The sequence below is a fragment of the Alligator sinensis genome, unplaced genomic scaffold (genome assembly GCF_000455745.1).
Source record: "Alligator sinensis unplaced genomic scaffold, ASM45574v1 scaffold467_2, whole genome shotgun sequence".
In the NCBI taxonomy this organism is placed as follows: Eukaryota; Metazoa; Chordata; order Crocodylia; family Alligatoridae; genus Alligator; species Alligator sinensis.
In genome coordinates, this window is record NW_005842129.1 from 1,726,220 (window position 1) to 1,752,369 (window position 26,150).

Genomic DNA, 26,150 nt, shown 5'->3' on the forward strand with positions numbered 1-26,150 from the left:
ACGACCCTGCAATGGGTCCCTAAGTGCATGACTTCAGAATTGGAATGCAATGAATCCATTCCACAGGATTAGCTAAATCTTCCTGCATAATAATATGGTCCTCTTGCACATTGGCATTATGCCCCAGCTTTAGCGTTGTGTGCTGATTTCATGAGGACACTCCTAGTTCCCTTACAAATGTTGCTGATGTATGTTAAACAGGATATGTCCCAAGAATGCTCATTGGGGAATGTTGACTAGAGAGAGCTGTTGCTAGTAAAAGTCACCTTTAAACATAACCCACTGTAGTCTTTCTTAGGCAAACTACTTATTCAGTTTATGATTGTAGCGCTGATTCCCATTCTCTTCAGGTTGGCCAATAACTTCTGTGAGGCTCCGTATGAAAAGCTTTGCTTAAATCTAGGTAAACTAAGCTGTTAGCATTACTGTTATCAAAGATGTCTATTATTTTGCCCAATACATTCTGGTTACTTCCATATTGTCCATACTTGCCTGCTTACTTCCATATCTTCTGAATTTTTGTCCCTTTAGTATCTGTTCTAAGACATTACAAACAATCAAAGTCCAGCTAATACAGGGGTGAGCAAAATATGGCCCACGGGCTGGATCTGGCCTGCCAGGCCATTCTATCTGGCTTGCGGAGCCCCTAAAAAATTTAGTAAATTAATGTTTATTCGCCCTGGCTCCCTGTCAAAGCTGGCTGGAGCCAGGGGCAGTAGGACCCAGAGGGAGCCCTCAGCAGGCTTGCAGGCTTGGGCAGCCCAGCCCAGTCTTGCCCACCCCCAGCCAGTTCTCTGCTTTCCTGCCCCCACCCTGCTCCAGCACCACTTGGCTGTGGCTCTGGGCTGCATCCCCGAACTGTGGAGCATAGGAACATGTTGATAGGGGTGTGTACGTGTGTGTGCTTGCATGTCAACAGGAACAGGGGCAGAGTATGTGCGTGTCTGCAGGCATCCATACACATGCACCTAGACCTCCCCTTGCATTGCCATACACAAACCCCAGCCACTCTCCCCGCCCCACACCGCACATACCCACACACCCACAGCCCTCACAAACCTATACCCATCCCCCACAATATACAAGAATAAGACTTCATTTTAAGCTATTGTGCAGTCACCTCTGTGTACACTACACAAACACATGTAAATTAGGACAAAAATATTTTTTTAAATCAAATTAATGAATGTTGTAGATGATCGCTTTTTAGAATATAATTTGGTACTTTTCTGGTTCTGTAGATGGCAACACCCCTTGCTGAAAGGAGTACTTCCAGGGGCAAGGGACTTGTGGTGGCAAAGGTCAGGGGCTTGGTGGCAAAGGTCAGGGGCTAGGCAGTGGGACTTCTGGTCACAAGATGGCAACCAGGGGGTGGGGCACCTGTCAAGGGGAGGAGCTACCCATGTGGCCCTTGACAGCTTGCCAAAACTTGGTAAGCGGCCCTCTGCCCGAAATAATTGCCCGCCCCTAAGCTAATAGGTCTTTATTTGTGTGAGTCACTCCTCCTGTTTTCAAAACAGGCACTATAGTTCATTCTGAAAATGTTGGTAGTGTTGCTTTTTAAGCTACTATGAGTGGCATAGCTTTCTCTTATCCTCACTCTGATACTGCTAGATGCTACTTTTTCCAATCCTGAAAGAGCCACATGTCCTGGCTTATGTGGCTTGCACAACACTTAGCAGGTCTGCAATACAGAGGGATGGTTGGGAGTAAATGTACCTCTGTCTTACAATGATAGCTATAGTAAATCAGCTACCTCCCCAGACTCGGGATAGGAGAACCCAGTCCCCTTCACAAGCAAACTGTGAGAAGTATCTTTTTGCTGGTAGAACATGAGTCAATAAGCCACAGCTGTTATACTCTCCATATCTAGTGCAGGGGTGGGCAGTTAATTTGGCTGAAGGGCCACTTTAGCAAGTTTGTATGAGTTGTCGAGGGCTGTACACATACAACCTTTCAGAAGATATCGTTTTAACAAATTGCAGATAAAAAATCATATACTAAAAATCAAACATCTACTGTAACATTTTAATTTTATTTCAAAATGTTTTTGTCTTGATTTGTTTTTTCTAGTAGCGTATATAGAGGCAATTGAATAATAGTTCAAAATAAAGTCTTACTCTTGTATATTGTGTGGGGTGTGTATGAGGGGTGTAGTGTGTGCTTGTGGGGATAGGGGGCTACCTGCTAGGTCCTGGGAGCCAGGGTAGGGGGTGGTGAGGGCACATGCAGGGTATGTGCAGCAGAGCTTGCCTGGGCACTGAAAGTGCAGGTGCCATCCATGCCCCCTCCTCCTGGCCTGAGGCTGCCCCTGCAGTGCTTCATATGGGGCTGAGCCCTGCCAGCTCCTGCCCAGGGTACCTTGTTCTGTGGTGCCACCAGCTGTAGCCCTGGCCCTGGCCAGCATGCACAACTTCCTGGTAGGGCTGCTCCCAAGGCAGCTGCAACTGTCTGAGTACTGCTCGGCTCCCCTCACCTTCAGTGGCTCCTCCTCTTCCTGCCCCTGTTGTGCTGCTCCAGGCAGAGGGTTGGGGGGAATGCATCCGGGCAGTTCCAACTTCAGCTCCTGGCCACCCTCCATACACGTGGCCACCCACAGGTTGGTTGCTCATCGCTTTGGGTGGTTAGAGTGGGCGGAAGGCAGTCGGGAGCCGGAGCCCCATGAGCTGGGGCAGGAGCCACATGGCTGCAGCTCCCCACGACTTCCTGGAGCACATCAGGGGCAGGAGGAGGAGGAGCCCCTGGAGGGGAGAGGGGGGGAGTGGAGCAGTACTTAGGTCACTACAGCTGAACCCAGAGCAGCCTCACCAGGAAGCTGTGCACACTGGCTGGGGTGGTGGGCACAAGACTATGATGCGGGCTGCTCTGAGTGGGAGCAGGTGGGGCTCAGCCCCATGAGGAGCACTGCAGAAGCAGCTGTGGGCCAGTTCCAGTCAACTGGCAGGAGCCCACGTGTGGGCTGGATTTGGCCTGCGGGCTGTATTTTGCCCACCCCTCGTCTAGTGGAAAGGGCAAGAGGCCAAAGGTCTAGTTTGCTTTGCTTCCTCTTTAGAGCTGGGCTGACTTAGTGAAGAACTAATAGTTTATGCAGCTACACAGATCACCTGATTTGACTCATGTGACAAAACGCCTGGACACAGGAGGAGGGGTGGATGTCGTATACTTAGATTTCAGAAAGGCCTTCGATACGGTATCCCACCCCATACTGGTGAACAAGTTAAGAGGCTGTGACTTGGATGACTACACAGTCCGGTGGGTGGCGAATTGGCTGGAGGGGCGCACCCAGAGAGTTGTGGTGGATGGGTCGGTTTCGACCTGGAAGGGTGGGGGCAGTGGGGTCCCGCAGGGCTCGGTCCTTGGACCGATACTCTTTAATGTCTTCATCAGCGACTTGGACAAGGGAGTGAAGTGTACTCTGTCCAAGTTTGCAGATGACACGAAGCTATGGGGAGAAGTGGACACACCGGAGGGCAGGGAACAGCTGCAAGCAGACCTGGACAGGTTGGACAAGTGGGCAGAAAACAACAGAATGCAATTCAACACGGAGAAATGCAAAGTGCTGCACCTAGGGAGGAAAAATGTCCAGCACACCTACTGCCTAGGAAATAACCTGCTGGGTGGCACGGAAGTGGAAAGGGATCTTGGAGTCCTAGTGGACTCCAAGATGAACATGAGTTGGCAGGGTGACGAAGCCATCAGAAAAGCCAATGACACTTTATCGTGCATCAGCAGATGCATGATGAATAGATCCAAGGAGGGGATACTTCCCCTCTATCGGGCGCTGGTCAGACCGCAGTTGGAGTACTGCGTGCAATTCTGGGCACTGCACTTCAAAAGGGATGCGGATAACCTGGAGAGGGTCCAGAGAAGGGCCACTTGTATGGTTAAGGGCTTGCAGACCAAGCCCTACGAGGAGAGACTGGGGCACCTGGACCTCTTCAGCCTCCACAAGAGAAGGTTGAGAGGCGCCCTTGTGGCTGCCTATAAGTTCATCACGGGGGGACAGAAGGGAATTGGGGAGGGTTTATTCACCAAGGCGCCCCCGGGGGTTACAAGAGATAATGGCCACAAGCTAGCAGAGAGCAGATTTAGATTGGACATTAGGAAGAACTTCTTCACAGTTCGAGTGGCCAAGGTCTGGAACGGGCTCCCAAGGGAGGTGGTGCTCTCCCCTACCCTGGGGGTCTTCAAGAGGAGGTTGGATATGCATCTAGCTGGGGTCATCTAGACCCAGCCCTCTTTCCTGCCTATGCAGGGGGTCGAACTCGATGTTCTATTGAGGTCCCTTCCAACCCTAACATCTATGAATCTATGACTCCCTTTGAAGTGGCTGTGTAAAATGGCCAGACTGGGGGCTTGGTAGCTGTTAAGGAGGCTGAAGAAAACACAGGCAGCAGGGGAGAGGCTTTTTGTGAGGCTGCAGCTGGAGTAGTGCATCCAATTCTGGGCTCCACAATTTAGGAAGGACATGGAGAAGCTTGAAAGAGACCAGAGGAGAGCCACACGCATCATCAGAGGACTAGAGAACAGGCCTTATGAAAAGAGGCTGCGAGTTATGGGACTCTTCAGCCTGGAGAAGCACAGGCTCAGGAGTGGCTTGATGGCAGCCTATAAATATATAAGGGGTGTGCATCGGGATCTGGGGGAATGACTGTTCACCAGAGCACCCCAAGGGATAATAAGGTCCAACGATCACAAACTCTTGCAAGACTGTTTTAGGCTGGACGTAAGGAAACAGTACTTTACTGTCTGAGCCCCCAAGGCCTGGAACAGACTCCCCCCCAGAGGTGGTGCAGGGACCTACTCTGAACACTTAAGAAACATTTGGATGCTTATCTTGCTGGGATCCTTTGATCCTAGCTGAATTCCTGCCCCTTGGGCAGGGGGCTGGACCTGATGATCTTACAAGGTCTCTTCCAGCCCTAATGTCTATGAAGAGAAAAAAAATATTCTTTTTCAAGAATACTGAAGGAATTGGCCGGTGTCAAAGCAGAACCACTGGCACGACTGCTTGAACGCTCGTGGCACTTGGGTCAGGTCCCGGAGGACTGGAAAAGGACCAATGTGGTCTCTCTTTTCAAGAAGGGGAGGAAGGAGGATCCGAGTAATTACAGGCCAGTCAGTCTCACCTCCATCCTTGGAAAGGTCTTTGAAAAGATTATGAAGGATCATATCTGTGGGAAAAACAATGCATCAGGGAAACCAGCATGGATCTGTAGTAGGTAGATCATGCCTGACCAATCTGGTTTCGTTTTATGACAGGGTCACAAAATGCTTGGATGCAGGAGTAGAGGTGGATGTCATTTTCTTGGATTTTAGTAAGGCCTTCGATACGGTATCTCATCCCACTCTCGTAAATAAATTAAGAGACTGTGATATAGATTTTACATGGTCCGTGGGTGGCAAATTGGCTTAGCGGTCGCACCCAGAGAGTGGTAGTAGACGGGTCGGTATCAACCTGGAGGGATGCGGGTAGTAGGGTCCTGCAGGGTTCGGTCCTTGGACCTGTACTCTTCAGTATCTTCATCAGTGACTTGGATGTGGGTGTGAAGTGTACTCTGTCCAAGTTCGTGGACAATACTAAATTGTGGGGTGAAGTGCACAATACGGAGGGTAGGGAATGATTGCAGGCGGACCTGGACAGGTTAGGAAAATGGGCAGTACACAATAGGATGTAGTACAACAAGGACAAGTGCAGAGTGCTGCACCTAGGACGCAAAAATATCCAGCACACCTACTGCCTGGGAAGTGACCCTCTCAGCAGCACAGAAGCAGAAAGGGATCTCGGAGTCATAATGGACTCCAAGATGAACATGAGTCGTCAGTGTGATGAAATCATCAGCAAAGCTAACCACACTTTATCATGCATCAGGAGATGCATGACAAATAGATCCAAGGAGGTGATACTTCCCCCTCTATGCGGCATTGGTCAGACCACAGTTGAAGTACTGCATCCAGTTTTGGGTGCCGTACTTCAAGAAAGATGTTGATAGACTTGAAAGGGTCCAGAGGAGAGCCACTCGTATGGTCAGGGGCTTACAGGACAAGCTCTGAGGAGAGACTGAGGGACCTGGACCTCTTCAGTCTACGCAAGAGAAGGCTGAGAGGTGATCTTGTGGCCGCCTACAAATTCACTAGCGGGACGCAGCAAGGGATTGGAGATGCTCTGTTCACCAGGGCACCTCTTGGGGTAACAAGGAACAATGGTCACAAACTAACAGAGAGCAGATATAGGCTAGATATCAGGAAAAAACTTCTTCATGGTAAGGGTGGCCAAAATTTGGAATGGGCTTTCAAGGGAGGTGGTGCTCTCCCCCACCTTACTCGATGATCTGTTTCGGGTCCCTTCTGACCCTAGCATCTATTAGTCTATGAAGTCCTGGTGGAGCATAGAAACTACTGTACAGGATGGGCCTTTTTGCTAGTGCACAGCTGCCTAGGTACGTGATGCAAGGGCTGACCAGTGTCTCTTACGGGCCTTTTGCAGCTGAAATGGAGTTTGAATTGATTGGCTGTGGGGCAGAGTAGTCCTTTTCCCTCTGGTGAAGAACTCTACAATGGAGATATCTGCTGTGCACAATATCTAACTTCCACTGTGAACAGCCTCTACTCCTACAGAGCAGCAGGCACCTCCTGAAGACGCATTCCTTCCCTAGGGTATATGCCAGCCTACTAATACATGTGAAAACTGCAAGTTGCTTTGCATTCCCTAGAATTTTCTTTGTTTTAGTTACCTTATATTTAGTTAAAGGTAATATCATTTTTGCCTGGAAGCAGGGGGGGGAGTCTTTGAGATCCCTAGGTAAGAGGAGGAGGAAAATGTAAACTCTAGCTAGAGGCAAGATGTTCAGGAAGGGTGGCAGAGGGCATTTGACTGCCAACATTCAGGGCTCTAAAAGAAACCCTTGATTCCCTGCTCAGTGACTAATTGTCCAGAGTGAGATAGGAACTGAATTGGGTCAAACATAGCTGTTGTTAGTAGAGTTTGGCAATGGCTTGTAGGTTGAGTTCAAATTTGTGCTTTAAAAATTATTTTCAGTTCCAAAAAAAAGAGGACACCTGCCATGTGCGTGCATGCATGTGGCGGGGGGCGGGGAGGAGGGCAGTGATATGCTAGTATCCTGCACTTGCCCATTCTGTTGCCCCTCACTCCCAAGCCACAGTCCCCTGCACTGCCAGTGCCCCACACTCCCGACCCACAGCCCCCTGTTGCCTTCAGCCCTGTAGTGTCTCCCAGCTGCCCTGCCACTGTGAGCAAGTCACCCAGGCCATGCCCTGCTGCCCTGAAGGGTGCCTGTCCCCCTTCCCCTGCCCCGCTGGAGGGATAGGCATGTACCCCCCTGCCCTGCTGCAGCCCCAGTGACGGAATGGTTTCACTGTCTCTGTCTCTTTCTCCCTGGAAAAGTCCCCAGGCCCTGGCCTTCCAGCCCCCACCCCCACAGACTTACCTACATCCAGCTGCTAGGGCTACTTCCACCGCCCATGCCGGCTATGTGCATGCATGCCCTACTTCCAATAGCCCTCCCACACTTCCCCCCCCCAACGCCAAGCACTGCTTGCTAGAGCAAGCCTGGAGAAACTTAGAAGCTGAACTGACCAAAATCTCAGACATATGATCATATTTTTAAAAAAACTGCCCAGACGGAGATCATAGGCTCTAAAAAGAAGACGTCTGGGAAAACCTGGGCATATGGTAACCCCATTGGTTAATTCTTCAACAGGGTTGTGGTTTTAAAAAAGTCAACATTGTCCAAGGAACCATGTTAGATGCAAGCAGCAAAACTCATAGCCTTTCCATTAGAAGAGTTTTGGACACTGTCCAATACTATGTGGGGGTTGTACTGAGGGTACTGCAGTGAGGTTAAATTAGCAGTAAATAGTGAGGTTCTGGTCCCAATGTGGACAAGGCTTAGAGCTGTCTGACCATTTCAGTCTGTATATTTGCTTGGTGGTCTCCCAACAGTTCAGCTTTCTACCTTGTAGTGTTATTGCAAAGCACAGGATCCATTGCATCTGTGACAGACATGAGGCTAGAAGTAGAAGAATTGCTTGCCCCTTGCTGCTGCAAGGTCTGTGCATGGACTAGTTCCTGGGTCAGTTAGAAGGGCTTGATGCATGTTGAGAGTGCACATTTGGGATGACTGAAGATAAATACGGTTTGTATTCAGAGACCTAGGAGCTGCAAAGACCTGCTGTGCCACGCTGTGTTAGAGGCTAAGGACTTCCTTGCTGCACTGCAGGCAGATAAAGTTGGTATACCTGATTCAGTTTGCCAATCCCATTGCCTGCAGAGCAGCATATACTGCTTTCTTCTCTGCCTTTTACTAATGAGCTCACTTCTCATTCCTGTTCTTGGACAAGCAGGAATAGCCAGAGGGACCAGAATACTTTAGGAGTTGCTTTGATAGTTCTGCTGCTTCAGCCCCTCACTGCACATGCCAATAGAAGCTGTGAGCCAAGACTGGAGGGCTGAAATTGCAGGGGTGGCGGTGGTGACAGGCAAAGTGAGAGTTAAAAGGTAGTGAAATAGAAGTTAGAGGGAGAAAAAGGACTGTGAAAGAGGGAATGGGCAGCAGGGCTAGCCTTATGGGTGGGTGACCACCCAGGGCACCATAATCAGGGGTGCAACATGCATGCACATACATGCATGTATGAACTGCCTGCACTTGCAGCAGTGCTCTTTTCTCTCTTCCTCTCCCCCCAACCAGCTGATCCTGGCCCCGGGCAAGAGGAGCAGTCCTCAGCCCACCCCTCATCTCCAGCTGCTGCTCAGAAGGAGCTGGGCAGGGTGGTGCCAGTCTGCCTGCCTGCCCACCTGTCTGGTGCACTGTCCTGCTTCGTCTCCCACTAGACTGTGCCCTGCCCACCTGCCTCTGCCTCTTCCTGCAGCACTGCTGACTTGGGCAAGACCTGAGACATGGGGCTCATAAGCCTGGGAAACAGAAGCATTCATCTTGTTCCAGGCTGTCAAGGTGGCAGATTCCTGCTATCAATGATTCTTCTGGCCTTATGGCGTGTGTGTGTTGCACCCCGTGACCACAGTTGCCTATCCATAAGGCCCATAAAGTGACTTACTCTTTAATGAATTCCAATGTTAATTATACAATGTTCCAGCCTGACTGCAACTTTCCTTGAAAGATCACCCAGTTCCACTGTAGCTTCTGTCACTGCACCTCTCCCTCCTGCTCATGAGTTGTCTGTCACTTTCCTCAGTGGTGTTCTCGCTGAATTGTGTGGTGCTCTGGCTCCCGCAGCAGTATGTGGTTTGGGGTGAGGGGCAGTTTCAGAAGTAGGTGGCAGCTCCTGTTTTTTCAGTGTGCATGCACAGCAGTAGAAAAGCATGTGCTACTAAAAGGTTGCTGCCTTCTTTATTGATAGGTACCACGGTCTCTTGTACCTATTCTGCAAAGCTGATGAAGGGACAGTAAAATCATTAAGCAGGTGGTTTTTCAGCTAAAAAGAAGAGGCTTCCATGTACTGGCCAGCTGGTTAGCCTAAATACCACTCAGGCCTCTTGCAAAGACAATTCATGTGTTGACTTGGCTTCCTTTTCTTTCTTCAGGTTCCTGAGACTTCCAGGATGAAGTTACTGTGAAGGGCTTGAGGATCCCACACAGCCTCCGCGTGACTTGCAGGTCCCCCTGTTGCTTCCTTTCTGAGTGGAATTCAATAATTGAAGTCTTCAGTAAGGATGACTGTTGGATTTTTACTGCTGCCCCCTCTGCTGGGGAGGACTTTGCTTACAGCATTACTGATGGCTGGCTTTGTTCAGTGCCATTGGCCCAGTGAGCCCTCAGAAGTACAGGACTGGGAAAACCAGTTAGAGGCCTCTATGCATTCTGTGCTATCAGATCTCCGAGAGACTATCCCAGCAGTGGTGGGGATTCCAGACAGCTCTGCTGTGGTAGGCCGCTTCTTCAGAGCCACCATCCCAACAGATTTAATTGCTTCCAATGGAGAAATGGTTCAGGTGAGAGATGCATCAACCCCTCAGCCTTGACTTCCAATCCTTCAGCTTGAAGTCATGCCCTTTACAAGAGTCCTGGTTGTATCCAGACCTTTGTCTTACTGTTGTGAGTTACAGGAATTGCCATGTGTCACTTGAGGTGGTGTTGGGTTGTGGGACATGTTAGGTAAGGAATTAGCTGTTATTTCTCTCATGATTGCAAACTCTTAATGTAGAAGTGGCTGGTCTGATTCAATATATGGCCACATTTAATTTGCTGTGCACCCATGTGCTCGCATGAGTGCTGCGTTAATGATTGCAGGTCCATATCCCTCAACCTTCCTGATCTAGACAACCACAGTTTTCTGGGGCTGATGCTGTAACAATGTGACTTTTTTGCTTCACTGTGGTAACAAAGTATTAGACCAGGATTTTAGGGCAGACTTCTGTTCTATGACTGAGGTTCTTGACTTATTTGCAGAAGCTCTCTGGGTTCTGCTGAGAACAATGCGGGGAGTTTTTTCTTCTTGGTTCAGAAGCAGTGATCAAATCTCAGCCTATTCTCAAGCATTTGCAAGTATTTTACGCTCCAGACTTTCAGGCATATCAACTGTAGGAGATGGAAGCAAGGAAGTGACACAGATTAAAGGAGGGATGGACACTACCAAATATAAATACATATATATCCTACTAGCAGCAACTATTAGTAACGAGCAGTGTCATTCTCTAATTGGGTTCATCAGTCACAAATGGATTCATCAGGCATCTGATTTAGACCTCATATGTGCCGACAGTTGCACACTACCAGCAGTATTTAGTACAGCTCCTGGAAGGGTGCAGGGTTCGTAGCTCTTCAGCCCCACATTTTCTGGGATGCTTTGAGAGTTAAGAAACTTAACTCTAGCCCCAATTTAAATGTGAGAATTACACATTTGATATTTTTCTACTGACCAAATGGAAGCTGGGGTGAAGGGAGACAAATCTCATCCACTTTTCTTTATGGGCGGGCTAGTTCTCATGCAGTATGGATCCTAGCACTGAGGAAGCTGGACTATGAAAGCAAGACCTGAAAAGGACCTATTTGCAGTAATGAGTACTGGAAGGGGTAATGATTGGGTTTATTTGGCACCTATGGAATATTAGGTGAAGAAAACATGGAGTGCATTCCTTACTTAATGGAAATAGAAGAGACTAGACTGATTTTAAACTGAAGACAGCAGGATTTGATCTACAGGAGGGTTACTGACTTGTCCAAATGGAAGCTACCTTCTGCATTCACTTATGGGCAGAGCTGTGCTGGCCGCTTTCCCTATAAAACTATTATGTGAAAATTACAGGTCTGGTTGTCAGGTGTTAAGCACTCAAACCCCAGTTGAAGTATATTTTGGGGGCTGTGGGTGCTTAGCAACTCTGAAAATCAGTGTGTGGCCCAGACAGCTGGCTGGACATCATCTGCTTTATTAAATTAAACGTGCAGGCAGATCATCAGCTTTTTGGCTTTGACCAGCAAAAGCTTGTATATCTGGAGGCAAAATGACATGGCTTTCCAGTGGAGTCCATAGTGTAAACTGTGCCCTAAGAAGCCCTAGCCTTGAGTGGGCAGGATGACTGCTTAAAGACATGAACCCCCCCCCCAAAACAGAGCTTTACTTTCAGCTCAGTGTGCCCTGTACCAAGCACAGTGCATGCCCAGAAGACTGAATCAGTTTTAGATAAAAGTGCCAAAAGCCCTGCTGAAGCTCCCTATCTATGCAGAAGCTGCAGAGCTGGGTCACACTACTGGACTTCCTCTTCCAGTAAAGTGCTGGGGTTTTTTGTTTGTTTTGTTATGTTTTGTTTTGTCTCATGTCTGTCTGCACCCAATGTTCTTGGAGGAGTAACATAGGATTGGTGACTGCATGTGGAAAAGAGCATGTAAGATTTTGGGGAGAATTGGGCATACATATATGGTAATAGGGGTATTTGGGGGCACCCTGAAGTAAGGGCAGAGAGGTGTGGGGGGGAAAGAAGCAAGGGTTCCCCGCCACCAAATTCCCAACCCAGGGGCAGCCCCGCAGGCCAGATTCCAAGGTTCTGTGGGCTGTATTTGGCCTCCAGGCCAGAGGTTGAGCACCCCTGTATTTAAAGGAAGGGGGGAGGGAGGTTGGTTATTAGTTCTGTGGTGCAGAAAAGCCTGCATGGCTTTCAGGTTTGTGTGAGGGCTTATCTAAACACAAGTTCTACCTATTAGACAACTTGAGTCGGTTTTAAATGAGTTTAGGCCTTTGTTTCTGGGCTGTAGCAGGCTAACTTCAAGAAAGGGAGGAAAGTGAATCCGGCTAACTATAGGCCCATCAGCCTGACTTCTATCCCGGGGAAGATCTTAGAAAAGTTTATTAAAGAGGCCATCCTTAATGGACTGGCCGATGCCAACATCTTAAGGGATAGCCAGCACGGGTTTGTTGCGGGTAGGTCTTGCTTGACCAATCTCATTTCCTTCTACGACCAGGTGACCTATCACCTGGACAAGGGAGAAGAGATTGATGTCATATATCTTGACTTCAAAAAAGCCTTTGACCTGGTGTCCCATGATTGCCTCTTGGAGAATCTGGCCAATTGTCGCCTTGGGTCCTCCACGATCCACTGGCTGGAAAATTGGCTCCGGGGTCGGACCCAGAGGGTAGTAATTGATGGGAGTCACTCATCGTGGTGTCCTGTGACCAGTGGGGTTCCCCAAGGCTCTGTCCTTGGACCCATACTGTTCAACATCTTCATTAATGATGTGGACACTGGAGTCGGAAGCGGACTGGCCAAGTTCGCTGATGACACCAAACTTTGGGGCAAAGCATCCATACCAGAAGACAGGCGGGTGATCTAGGCTGACCTGGACAGGCTCAGCAAGTGGGTGGACGAGAATCTGATGGCGTTCAACGCCGATAAACGCAAGGTTCTCCACCTTGGGGGAAAAAAACCCGCAGCATCCTTATAGGCTCGGCAGTGCTATGTTGGCTAGCACTATGCAAGAAAGAGACTTGGGGGTCATCATTGACCACAAGATGAACATGAGCCTGCAATGCGATGCGGCAGCTAGTAAAGCGACCAAAACGCTGGCTTGCATCCATAGATGCTTCTCAAGCAAATCCCGGGACGTCATTCTCCCCCTGTACTCGGCCTTAGTGAGGTCGCAGCTGGAGTACTGTGTCCAGTTTTGGGCTCCACAATTCAAAAAGGATGTGGAGAAGCTTGAGAGAGTCCAGAGAAGAGCCACGCGCATGATCAGAGGTCAGGGAAGCAGACCCTACGATGACAGGCTGAGAGCCCTGGGGCTCTTTAGCCTGGAAAAGCGCAGGCTCAGGGGTGATCTGATGGCCACCTACAAGTTTATCAGGGGTGACCACCAGCATCTGGGGGAACGTTTGTTCACCAGAGCGCCCCAAGGGATGACGAGGTCGAATGGTCACAAACTACTTCAAGATCGTTTCAGGCTGGACATAAGGAAGAATTTCTTTACTGTCCGAGCCCCCAAGGTCTGGAACAGCCTGCCACCGGAGGTGGTTCAAGCGCCTTCATTGAACACCTTCAAGATGAAACTGGATGCTTATCTTGCTGGGATCCTGTGACCCCAGCTGACTTCCTGCCCTTTGGGCAGGGGGCTGGACTCGATGATCTTCCGAGGTCCCTTCCAGCCCTAATGTCTATGAAATCTATGAAACTTAAATCAGTTTAACACTGGAATCTCCATTTTGAATACAAATGTGGCTGTGCTTTACTGAGTGTGGAGGACATTCTTCAAAGGGTCCACAGAATGGTTTCCTTTCTGGAGAGGAATGTATTTAGGCTGGGGGTGTCAAAGATACTGCCCATGGAGCTCCCCATCATCTGGTCCCTAGTGCTTGCCCAGGGTCTGAAGTTGACCCACAAGCAGCATGTAGCACATGCTGGGCCAGCTTCATGGACTGGGGCCAGGGCCTGCACCACATGTGGCACCTCCTTTGGGGTCCTACCTGGAGGGCCAGTTTGGGACCCCCCACACATGCTGGATCCAGCATGTGCAGGTTGCATGCAGCACAGGCCCCAGGGCAGGTCTCATGTGTAACATAGTCATGGACCAGCAAGAGCAGGCATTGATTCCAGCATGTGGTCAGGAGGAATAGTGGGTCCCCCTGCATGCAGGATTCAGAGCTTGCTCTGACTGGTTTGGGGCTGAAGCTGCACATGATGTCTGTTCTGGCTGATCTGGGACTTAGGCTGCATGTGGCACTCACCCCACATCCCAGACTGGCCAAAACAGGTGCTGCATGCAGTGCAGTCCTAGAGAGGGCGTCACAGGTACTGGATCCAGCATGTGAAGGAGGGGGTGGTCCCTGGGCTCAATCTGACCTGCCAGGCCAGCCCTCTGCTATTTGTTCAGCCCATGGACTGGTCCTGCATCACTCATCTGGCCCATGGGGCCAGATTAGTTTGACAGTCATGCATTAGTGGTGCTCAACCTTCCATCCCTGTGGGCCAGATGAGTGATGCAGGCTGGTCCATTTACCAGCTCCCAGAGGCAGGGTCAGCCTGCAGGCTGGATCCAATGTGGGGTCAGTGCACAGTGTCAAGCCCCAGGTGTCAAATGGTGTTCTGGCTCGGCCCTGGTCATTAGATCCAACCATGTACCATTGTGATTTGGTGCAGAAGGCAGTGTCATCTTGCCTCACAGGCCTAGAAATTTGGTGGTGGGTGAGCAGTGGCACCATTTATTGACATGGCAACTAATGCTGCTGAGACGAGGGTGGGTCACATCCAGCCCACCAGCCCATTTTACCTGGCCTGTGGGGCCCCTAAAAAATTTAGAAAATGTATATTTATCTGCTCTTGGCGGCCTGTCGAAGATGACAGCAGCCAGGGACAGTAGGACCCAGGGGAAGCTGGCAGGACTCAGCAGCCCAGAAGCAAGGCCTGCCCAGCCTAGCTCTCCCCCCGCAACCAGAAGCCTGGTGCTTAGCAGAGCCTTATGGCCTGGGCCCTTGGAGCTGTTCCTGCCTCTGTGTGCCTGAGGGGGAAATTCAGATAAGAACAGTGTGGAGGGCGGGGAGAAGGCAGGGGGGGCTGCAGGCAATCATTCCAGTCCTCAGGGCTGGGCTGCACCAGCTCCTGTTGAGTCCCACGGTCTGACCATGAAGCTAGGAGCTACATGGTGCTGGAGCAGCCTGCAAGAAAGCAGGGAAATGGTAGCTGCAGGTGGTGGGGAGTGAGAGCTGAGCAGAAATGCGGGGCGTGTGCAAGTGTCCTGGCCCCAGGGCCGGCCCCAGCAGGGCAGCAGGAGTGCGGGGTCCAGTACCAGCTGTGCTGGAGTGGGGCAGGGGTCCTGCGATCCTGCTGCCTCGCCTTGGGCCCCGCCAGCACTGGCTCCAGGACCCCATGTACCCCACGCTCCCACCCAGCTGTTGCTGTGCTCCCGTACACCCACTCACTGCCCCGTCCCCCGGCCTGTGGCTGCCATTTCCCCACTTTCCTGCCCGCTGCTCCAGGTACCGGGGCCAGGAACTGGAGGGGGGGTGTGTGTGTTCGTAGGGCGAGTCCCACATGCACCCACACTTCCCCCTTGCACTGCCATAAGCGCAGACCCCCACACCTATGCCCCGTCGCATACCCCAGTCACTCTCCCCCCACACACACACCCCCCACAAACCCCATACCTATCCACACATACCCACATGCTCCCTAACCATATCCCCCACACCTATCCACCCCCCACAAAACCCTGCCCACACACACATCCTCCCACATACCCACATCCCCCCACAAACTTATACCCACCTTACCACAATATACAAGAGTAAGACTTAATTTTAAGCTATTATATACAAGCACCTCTGTGTACAATACACAAACGCATGTAAACTAGGGCAAAAACATTTTGAAATCCAGTTAATGAATGTTGTAGTTGTTCAACTTTTAGAATATAATTTGGTATTTTTCTGGTTCCGAGATGGTAAAACCCCTTTCTGAATGGAGTACTTGTGTGGGCAAGGGGACTTCTGGTGGCAAAGGTCAGGAGTTGGGGGCAGGATTTCTGGTCACAAGATAGTGACCAGGGGGTGGGGCTACTCATGCAGCCCTGATAACTTTTTTGCAAGCGGCCCTCTGCCCAAAATAACTGCCCGCCCCTGTGCTATGACCTGTGGGGGGAAGCCCTTCAGGCTGGATGACACAACTTCGTGAGCTGAGTTTGAGGCTGAGCAACACTGGTAGGCAACTTCCACAGTATAAGTGCATCAATAGATTTCATTTGCTTTGTCAGTGCAAGGGGGATTTTTGGCTTGAAAGGGAGACAAGTTTGCTATCATAGAAAACACTGGAAACATTAAAAAACCAAAAGCTACTTAGCAAAATACATGCAATATCTGTGGACCACTCAGAAAAATGAATATCTTGATGGCCAGCTTACACTATATAGAGCTCAAGCCTGAATAATAGCTGGCAAAAGAGCAGTTAAACATTTTCTCTTAATATGGACAATAGAGCAAGGTCGAGAACAAGAAAAAAGTGGTCTGTACTCCACCCCATTCCTAGTTCCCAAAAAGCAGGCACAGTGTCCTAGGCCAAACAAGCTCAAAAAGCTAAAATGAACATGGAGACATCAATCTACCCTAATTCTTAAGCCTTCTCTCCTATAGCCACGAAGGAGGTCTAATTCTTCATCCCTACATTTCCTTAATATTGTTCATAAATAGGGCCCTGAGAAAATCGTGATTTCATGGACTGCATGGATACTGCAAAATTAGCCCCAAACAGTGATTTTTAAGGGTCACAAAGCTGTGCTGGAAAAACAGGGAAACCTACATTTTCACAGCCAGTAAGTGGCTGCTGGGGGCGTGTCCAGGATGCAGCCAGGCAGCCGGGTATAGAGAGCAAGGGGGGGAAGGGGATTTGGAGGGCCAGGGCTTCGGGACTGTTGGGGGTGGTGGGGCAGTGTGTGTGTGCCATAGGTAGAGTGAGAAAATATTATTGTGGGGGGCGGTGAGGCGGCTGAATCTACATCCCCCTCCACAGACTTACCTACTGAGGAGAAGGGGCAGGGGGAGAGGGAAGGGGCGTGGTGGGGGCAGATCGAGGCCCTTACAGTGAGGGAGGGGGTGGGGCAGAGATGGCCTAGGATGAATGGAGCCCTGGGGCAGGTCGTGGGAGGGTTGGAGCCCAGGTGGCTCGTCCAAGGGTGCGGGGGGGCTCCTGCCGCTATGTGCACCCTGGTGGAGGCACGGGGGCACACACCCCCTGGATTTGTGTGTAGGGCGGAGGTGGGCTGCAACTGCGGGCTGGGCTCTGCGCCCCACTGCCTCGGGAGCTGTGCAGTGCTATGTGCCTGCTGCTGCCAGGCTGCTCTGCGTCCCCTGCCCACCTGGTGACGGCATGCATGTGGCATTGTATGGCTTCTGAGGCAGTAGCAGGGCACAGATCACAGCACCAGCCCACCTCTGCCCCACACAAAACTGGGGGATACATGGCTCTGTGCCTCCTTTGGGGGGTGCACAGTGGCAGGTGTTCCCCAGCGCCCTTGGACAAGCCACCCAGGCTTTGACTGACCATGACCTGCCCTGGGGCCCCATTCACCCCAGCCCCTGACCCACTTCCTCTGTCACTGTGGGGGCCCCTTCCCTTTCACAGACTTGCCTGCTGTGGTGGGCAGTGCTCCTGCTGGGCTATGATCCTAGCTATCTGGAGGGTGCGGCTACATGTCTGTCTGTGAGCGCCACCTGGAGCCTGTGCCCAGGCTGCCCTGTGGTCCTCTGTGCTGCCACTGCTGCCCCGTGTTTGGCGGGGGCTAAGTCCCATTAGCGCTGGCTTTCCGCTGCCTATGGTGTGTGCCTGCCTGCAGTACGTGCATGGGCATAATATCATTTTTCACGGAATATTTATGGAACTACCAGGACCCATTTGCCAAAATTGGTGGTAGTTCCATGAATATTCTGTGAAAAATGATACTTTACCCATGCACATGCTGCAAATTTTCTACAAGAAATTCATGATTTTCTCAGGGCCCTGCTCATAAATATCCACAGCTTCTTCTATGTTTCTTTCATTTTGTTCAGTTTCTGACCAGAACAATGAAAGGCTAATGACCACCTGGGTCATCGGCTGCTATGTCCTGTAATCCGTGGCTGCTTGCAGACCTTTAAAAAAAAACCCAAAAACCCATGCTTTAGCAGCAGCAGCACATTTCTTCAACTCAGCTCTGCAGCTTCTGTATAGATTGGCGCTTCAGTGGGGCTTTTTGGTGCTTTTGTCTAAAGCTGATTCAATCAGCTATTAGATAAAAGTGCCAAAAAAGCCTCATTAAAGCACCTGATCTTTACAAATGTTTGGTGAGCTGGGTCCAACTAAAGCACTGCCTCTTCTGGGCGTACACCGAGTTTAAGCTAAAGCACACGGGGGAGTTTTTTGCTTTGGGTTGAGCTTTTTTTTGTTTTTGTTTTTTTAAGTCTTCAAGCAGTGTTTGATACTAATTCTGTTGATAAATGTATCCAGGTCCATTTTAGAAGTAGTTGGGTTCCTTGCCCCCTGTACTCTAGTGGGAAGGTTTTTTCACATCTTCCCCCCTCTGATTGTTTAGAAGGCCAACCATTTTCAGTCTCATTTTATTCTGACCTTCCCTTTATGTGCATTAGCATGTACAAGCTGGGCATATGAGCATCAGAAGGGTACTGCATGCATCAACACTAAACTGCTGCATGTCTCATTCCCTGGCTCCACATTTGCTTCTTGATTTTACAGTTCAATTGCAAAGATCAGCAGCTGTTCGATACAGCAGAATAAAAAAGCTTCTTTGTTTACCAGAAACTTTTTTGCCTAGTAAGAAAATCTACAGATTACCACAAACTGGGCAGTATAGCAGGGACAAAATAGATAGTACAATGAAGAAATAATCCATGTCCTACAGCAGACAAATTGGAACACTAAATATTACACAAGATGCATGTCATCAATACTTTTTAGTCTGAATACTGCTGAAAAAATTATCTTAAGCTGAAGGTTTATTGAGAAGAGGAAATGATCCGGGTTTGGAGCTATCACCAGGTGACTGAAGTTCTCTTCTAAGCTTCTGTAAACCTTCCTAACAGTAGAAGAGAAATAATCAGATGAGTATGGATACATTTTGACTATTCAAGAGAGAGTGAGCTGTCTTTTTCCTCTAGTGAGCCAGAGTAGGGATATTTTGGCATTTTCAGTTAACTTTCAGTAACTAGCTTTGAATTCTGAAGTAGTGGAAAGTGTGACTCAATTGGATTAGTAAACTAGTGTTTTCAGGTAGTTTTCTGCTTGGTTCTGTCTCTGGTTCACTTCCTCGGCATTTTGAAAGCTTGAACAATCAGAAAATAGCCAGTAGAGAAAAGAATATCCTAGTGTACTACTAATTCAAGGTCATTAGTTAAGGTTTAACTAACCTCATTCCCAGTTTACACATCAGACTGTTTGCTAGGATCTGCATGTTGTGGGAGCTGTAACAGTGAACGGTGGTTAGCATAGTGGCTCAGCTATCCAGCATTTTCCTCTAACATTGTAAGTAGTTCTGCTCACCTCTGGCCTTTTGCATAAAGGTCATGATGAGAGGAGATGAATCTTAACTTTCTTGAAGCTATTTGAAGCTTCTCCTGCCCAACGTTAAACACTGTTAGAGAGAAGCAGAGCAGGGTGTGGGAGTAGGCACTCATCCAAGCCCCTTACACAGGCATGCAGATTGTTTTCATTGGAACAACAAGGCTAAATGAATCCTTTTTGAGCTTGTAGCATGAGCTGATGAAAAGAGCATTTCTTAGGACACTCAATGTTTTGTAGTGACCTCCCAGTGAAACAGCTGCTGAGTCTTCCCACCCTATCAGAGTTGGAATCCTTGTACTGTGAATAGTTCCCTTATAACTAACAGATGAGTGCATCTGGAAATAAGGGCATTCCAGTAGGAGTGTATGAGAATGGTATTAGCTGGGCAAAGCAATTTCAGAACTTTGCCTGTTCAGCTGTGAAAGTGCCTGTGATAAGGAAGTTGAGGGGGTTTTTTGGTTTGTTTTTTTTAACAAAAACAAAAAACCTCCCTGTGATCCTCAAGTATCATCTCATATGTCCACCCCAGTAGTTTTCAAAATAGGGCTCATAACTCATACAAATGTGGTAGTTTATCCTAGTATTAGGAGTTGTGAATTCTGTTGGATTCACAACTAGTTGAACCCACTCCGGGACACAGTTTAGGAACTGTTGTTCCTACGGAGTAGTGGTGCCACTGAATCTGTAAATGAGTGTGTTTGATTCACACAAGTGATGAAATGATTCACTCAGAGGTGTGTATAGTTCTTGGAGATCTGTAGGTGGGAGTGTTGTATGTGTGTATAAAATAGTATATAGCTGATTGCTTTCGACTTCCCATGAATGTATGATGTGAGCAGTTTTTTCAGGCTATTTTGCTTCTAGTTTATGAAGGACTTGATCTATTTGAATTCCATCCTCTTTGTTAAAAAGCCTCCCCTGTGTCAGAGCATGGTCCTTTAGAAGAGATAGGGGGTTTTGAGACTCTTGGTTCCTGCAACTTCAAATTTTTTATCAGGGAGATTACCCTCACACCCCAAGAAGTGACTTCAGTTTGTGAAATGAGCCACAATGATCTTCTCAGGGCTGTGCATCTTCACCAGCACAGCCAAGAAGATAACTGTTGCAAGGGAAGTAGCAACTGTATTCTAAAGAGCTTTCAGAGATAGTCTTGAATAGAGGTGTTCAAGCTATATGGGATAAGGAAGGCCTAGATGGGTAGAGTATAGGTGTACCACTGAAAATGGGTAAAGTCAGCCATTTGTAGATGTGGGGAGAGGAGGTACTTCTGTATGAAAGCTTTTGAAACAGCTCATGCTTTTCTGAGCTTGCCTCTGCATTCTCAGTTAAAAGATATGATGCCCCTGTTGCTGAACTGAATAAGTGACCAGGAAGACATGTAAGTTGGGGAATGCATGAAAACTCTTGGGGGTAAGAATGGAGTGCCCTACCCTGTACAGTTCCTTCTCTGTCAGCACAGAGGCAGTTAAACTCTCCCTTATCCCTAGGCTTGATATCCTTTCAGATTTTCCTGAAAATGGTTGCAATATAGTGGTGCAAATAGTGTAGATGGCCCAGCCCTCGAGCCTCTTACTGGCACTATAACTGGCCTCGAGCATCATAAGATTTCAAGAAGTGCGTCTCTGGCCTGGCAACCATACCAGGGGCAGAAATTTGTCTTTTGTGCTTCCTTTGTTTGTTTACTGCATGGGACAAGACCTGTACAGTAAATAAATGTACAATTTGTCCTGCCTTTGCTTCTCATGTCAGAGGTGGAGGGAAAGGGGCTTGAGCTCTCTTTAGACCTACAGGTTGACAGCTCAGTGCTCATCAGTTGTACCCAGCCTACTTTCTGTTCCAAGGCCTTCTGACACAGGACTCAAGGCATACTTTGTCACACTGGCCTCAGAGACCCCTTTCACCTACTCAAGGCAAGAATCAACTCTGCTATGTACTAGAACCACAGACCTCAGTAGATTTGCTCCTGAAGCATGAAGTGCCAGCCAATTTTTTCTTCATGCTTGGTACAGACTCCAGACCTGCCCTCCATGGTGAGTCCTTCATCTCAGCATCACAAACCCCCCTTAAACATCTGCTCAGATAAGCATAGAGCACATATCCCTACAAGAATACAGACAGGAAAAAATAGGAAGAGGTGCTAGGCTATGGACATATGAACATTTTACCATTGGGTGAAAGGGAGCAGGTCATTACTGTCTATTGACTACATTTGAGCATAAATGGAAAGTAAAATGTTCTGTTTTTGTTTTGTTTTTTTATAAGTCCCATCTCCTTGTACCATGTTTGTCTATGTCCTCACTTTCTGAATCATAAAGACTTAAATAATACTGTCACCTCATAACACTTTTCCACAGTTAAAATGCTCTTATGAACCAGATGCTGAATTATGGCATCCAATTTGTGTTGTATCCATGTTTGAAATACTGGCCCTTTGGCTGGATTAGCTTTGAATTTGCCTGTGAGCAGTCAGTTCTGTTTCTTCCCAATATAGCTCTCCTGCCTAGATGTTTAACTCTTCACTTAAGACCACTGCTAAGACTAATCAAGGCTGTAGTCTGGGGCTGTATACTGTTCAATGACTCTTAACTACTGGTCCAATCTTCATGGAGCAGATATGAATGATTGATATAAAGCATTGGGGCCAACCTCTTTGGCAGGTTTGCTGCACAACCCTCAAGTGCCACTCCAGTTTCTTTCCCCTGCCCAATCTGATGATCGATTTTCTTTTCCCTGCCCAATCTGCTCTGCTTTCTACCATATCTGTCGCTGTGCTGCCTGTCTCCTTTGGTCTGCCACATGCCACACACAACTCGCTGATTGGGAGCACCAATGGAGATAACAGCACTGCCCTTCTTACCTCATTGTTGTCTAATCCATTCTGGCTAAACCTAAATTAGTATTTTAAAAACACTGTTACCTCTACCACCTGGTCCAAACTAGCACTAGCTGTTTTGCCTTCGCTTATGGCACTGCCCGGATTCTATTGCTAAAGGGGAGCAATTGTGACAATTTAGAGTAGACAGCCTTTATGTTCTTTCAAAACTATGATTGAATTTAAGTTGAATTCCTGCCCCCATTTTCCTTGCCCTGTTCTCTAAGTCACTTGACCAGAGCCTGACCCCATTTGGTCCAGCTATGGATACAGGACTTCAGTGGCAGAAGTTTCCCTGTGTCACTAAGAGGACCAGTGGTGCTGACAGAAGCTTTCTTTGTGCTGCTCTGGGGGCCAGCAGTATCACCTGGAGTTTGCCCCCAACTGTTATGGGGGCCAGTGATACATGCTGGAGATTTCCCTGTGCTGCCATGGGGCGAAGCAGCACCAGCAGCTGCGTCTTAGCACCTGCCCATCTGCCTTTGACCCAGGCTTATTTATTTTGGCCCACAGCTTGAAATGGTTGCTGACTGCTGTTCTAAGTAATTATTTGCAGAAGCTTGTGCTTTGTAAAAGTTTAACATCAGCAGTCCAGGTCAGTCATCTTGAGCATAGTTCACAGCTTGCCTTGCTCTCTGAATTTAGGGATGGCTCCAACACTTAACCATTATGTTTGTCATCATGGTATAGTGCCTAAGGGCCCACCGAAGTTGGGGCATGCTGTACCAGTACATATTGTACTCTACATCAACCATGAATTGACAGATTAAAATCCATGCATCAGAGCTACAAATGGGGAAGGAGCAGGAAGAAAGGGTGACAGTATCGCACTTAATGATCCTCACCATGCTACTGTGATAGTGTAGAAATTCTCACTTCTGAATATTTCGTTACTTTAAAAATATCTTAATGCTTTTCAACACAAGTAAAACACTCATAAAGGATTCGTATGGACCAAGGAGATGCTTTTGTGGGCCAATTTGGATGCCTGAGGCATAATCCTGGAGAAGAATACAAAGCAGGCTTACCCATTGCAACTTGATAGGTAGCAAGTAAAAAAAATAAAGCTATTGCTTTGCAGTTTGAGATTCCAAACATGCACAATGTTAATTTTAACCCAGCCATACAAGTCAGATATCAAGACATGGAAGTGAATAGGGGACATATTCTTACTTTCTACTGCTGTTCAAAAAATCAGATTAATCAGTGATGCTCAGTGATTCACAGAGAACAGATGTAAGCCACATGCTGGTGGACTACTCTCATGGTCTTGGTGCAAGCCAAGAGGATCCTCTAACCCCATCATAGATACACAGATATAGGACTTGAGAAATCTTACAATAACATACCTTCTGAGATTGAAAATTATAGCAGCTTTTGTATGTACATGGTTGTGTGTATTGACTTCACTGCTTGAATCTCAGCCACTGAATCAGCCACAGATGTTTAGCAACTTTATTGGTTTTGCTGAAAACAGGGAAACTCCTATTCAAATTGGCTCTACGTCTGGTTCAGTTGTAAACTGGTTGAAGCCACATCATAAATGAGGCTTTGGCATCAAGAACCTTTTAGGAGATGCAGCTACACTGCCTGTAAGATCAGTTCAAGTGCTGGAGATTTTCCCACCCCACAGATTTTAACTGTTGCAAAATTGGTTTGAGTGGTTTTGGTAAATTTTCCTCAGACTGAACTGAGCCATTGTACCTTGGTCCATTTGTCTTTAAAAAACTAAATCCGAGTGACCCTTGTGAAATAATCCTGTTCTTTTCTCTCTCACTCCTCCCCTTCTCCCCCCACCCCCACACTCAGCTATCCAACTACTGGGGTAACTAGTATGTACCTAAATTTTTAGATTAACTAGAGTTTTTAAAACTTTTTCAGGCTAGAGCAAGGGCGGGCAAAATGGTGGATACAACTGGCAGCTAGACTCTATTTCCCAGCACCCCCTGTCTACAATACTGCAGCCAGTTTCCATGGAGACCCCAGGAGTGCCAGAGCCATGACAGCATGGACACAGGGCCAGGGTTTCCAAGGAGACCAGCCCCAGCAGCTCTGGCAGGGTGTATGGCTGGGCAGGAAGCCGCTCTGGGGCTGGGATCATGCCGTGGTGTCAGCGTAGTCTAGAACAGAGGCAGAGTTGTGATCCGCTGCCTGCATTCCCCTGCCTGGGGCATACGGGTGGCAGATCACAGCTCTGCCGTGGCTCCAGACCATGCTGTCACCGCTGCAAGATCCTAGTCCCAGCCTCGGAGCAGCTTCCTGTCCAGCCGCATGCCCTGCTAGTGCTTTCTGGTCTCCATGGAAACCCTGGCCCTGTGCTGTCACAGCTCTGCTGCTCATGGGTTCTCCATGGAAACTGGCTGCAGTGATGTGGGCAGGGGCTGCTGGGAAATGGAGTCCGCTGTGGCCCCAGTCTGGCCTGCAGTCTGGATATTGCCCATCCCTGGGCTAGAGCAGCTATTATGATGATTTAGTCTGATCTCCTGCACAGTACACACCATCAGACAACTAAATTGATTTCAAGTTCAGAAGCTGTGCTTAAGTTGACTCATAATTTACGAAAAAATTCAAACTTTTATTAAAAATTTCCAGAGTTTGCCACATTCCTTACTAAGTTGTTCTGATAGCTAATTATCCTCACATTTTTGTTTCATTTGGATGTTTTTTAGCCTTTTTTTGCAGCCTGAGGTAAGCTCCACTTTTCCAGGTATTGGTTCTTGTTATAGCTTTGTCTAGTAGACTGATGATGAGCCTTATCAATTTCTGATTTGTGTGCGTTACCTCAGCCTCTTCCTTCATGAACTAAATAGATCAAGCTCCTATAGACAGTCACTATAAGGTATATTTTCCTATCTCTTATTTATTCTTACAGCTGTTCTCAGAAACTTCTCCAGTTTATCATCCTTGTATCCAGTATTCCATTAGTGGTTGCACCAGAGCTAAATACATAGGTAAATACAATGCCCTTTTACTGCCTTGTATAGTCAGCTGTTCACATGGGAAGATGGAACACGTCTTTGAACTGATTCTGTAGCGTTATGTAATTAGAGCAAGGCACCAATGTAGGAGGATTGCCACTTGTGACACCCACCCACCAAAACACACCCCTGCACCACAGACGTTCTCCCAGCACACCAAAACTGCTAGTTATGCTTCTGGATATTGCATGTCCTCTTAGTTTAAAAACACTGGTCTGCTCTGGAGTCAAGGTACACTGATTTCTTATAAGATTTGGTTGTTGATTTCTTAAGTTCTCTGTATGTCCCATCTTTTATTATAAATAGAGGATAATGTGAAACATCTGAATTGCACAAATACTGAGGTGCATACAGGTTGATGCATGTTGAAGCAGTCTTTACTGTCAGAGAAGATGCATGGAATTGAGTGTTCCCTGGATTTTTTACTCTTAGGCTTTGGACATGCTTTACATTTGTAGCACTATAATATGTCCTTTTAATGCTACAAAAAGCAAGCATTCATATGTTCACACTGGGCAGCACCATAAAAATGTTTTTGTTCCAAACAGGAACTTCTCTATAGTGTTGTGTTTTTAGCATTTTTTTGTAATGGGTGGACTCTGTAATATTGCTGCTATTTGCTGTGCTTCTGTCCTGGCCCAAGGGGGCCAGGGGACTGAGGAGAGTACACCCATCAGTGTCAGTTTTAACCCTATCACAGTCACTGTTGAATTGGCAGTAGCTTTTGGTTAAGCAGCCAACAGCAGCTGCCAATTTGGCAGTGGCTGTGACTGGTTATATTATAGTTCTGAAG

The 26,150-nt window shown here is 48.1% G+C and overlaps 1 protein-coding gene across 1 annotated transcript in view; it reads left to right on the forward strand.

Moving 5' to 3' along the window:
• Positions 1 to 26,150, forward strand: part of DAG1 (dystroglycan 1) — a 113,797-nt gene that overhangs the window by 67,294 nt on the left and 20,353 nt on the right. The window contains exon 2 of the mRNA XM_006024997.3: positions 9,563 to 9,970. Within this exon, the coding sequence (XP_006025059.1) occupies positions 9,692 to 9,970 (279 nt within the window). The 5' untranslated portion in view covers positions 9,563 to 9,691. The remainder of the gene's footprint in view (positions 1 to 9,562; positions 9,971 to 26,150) is intronic.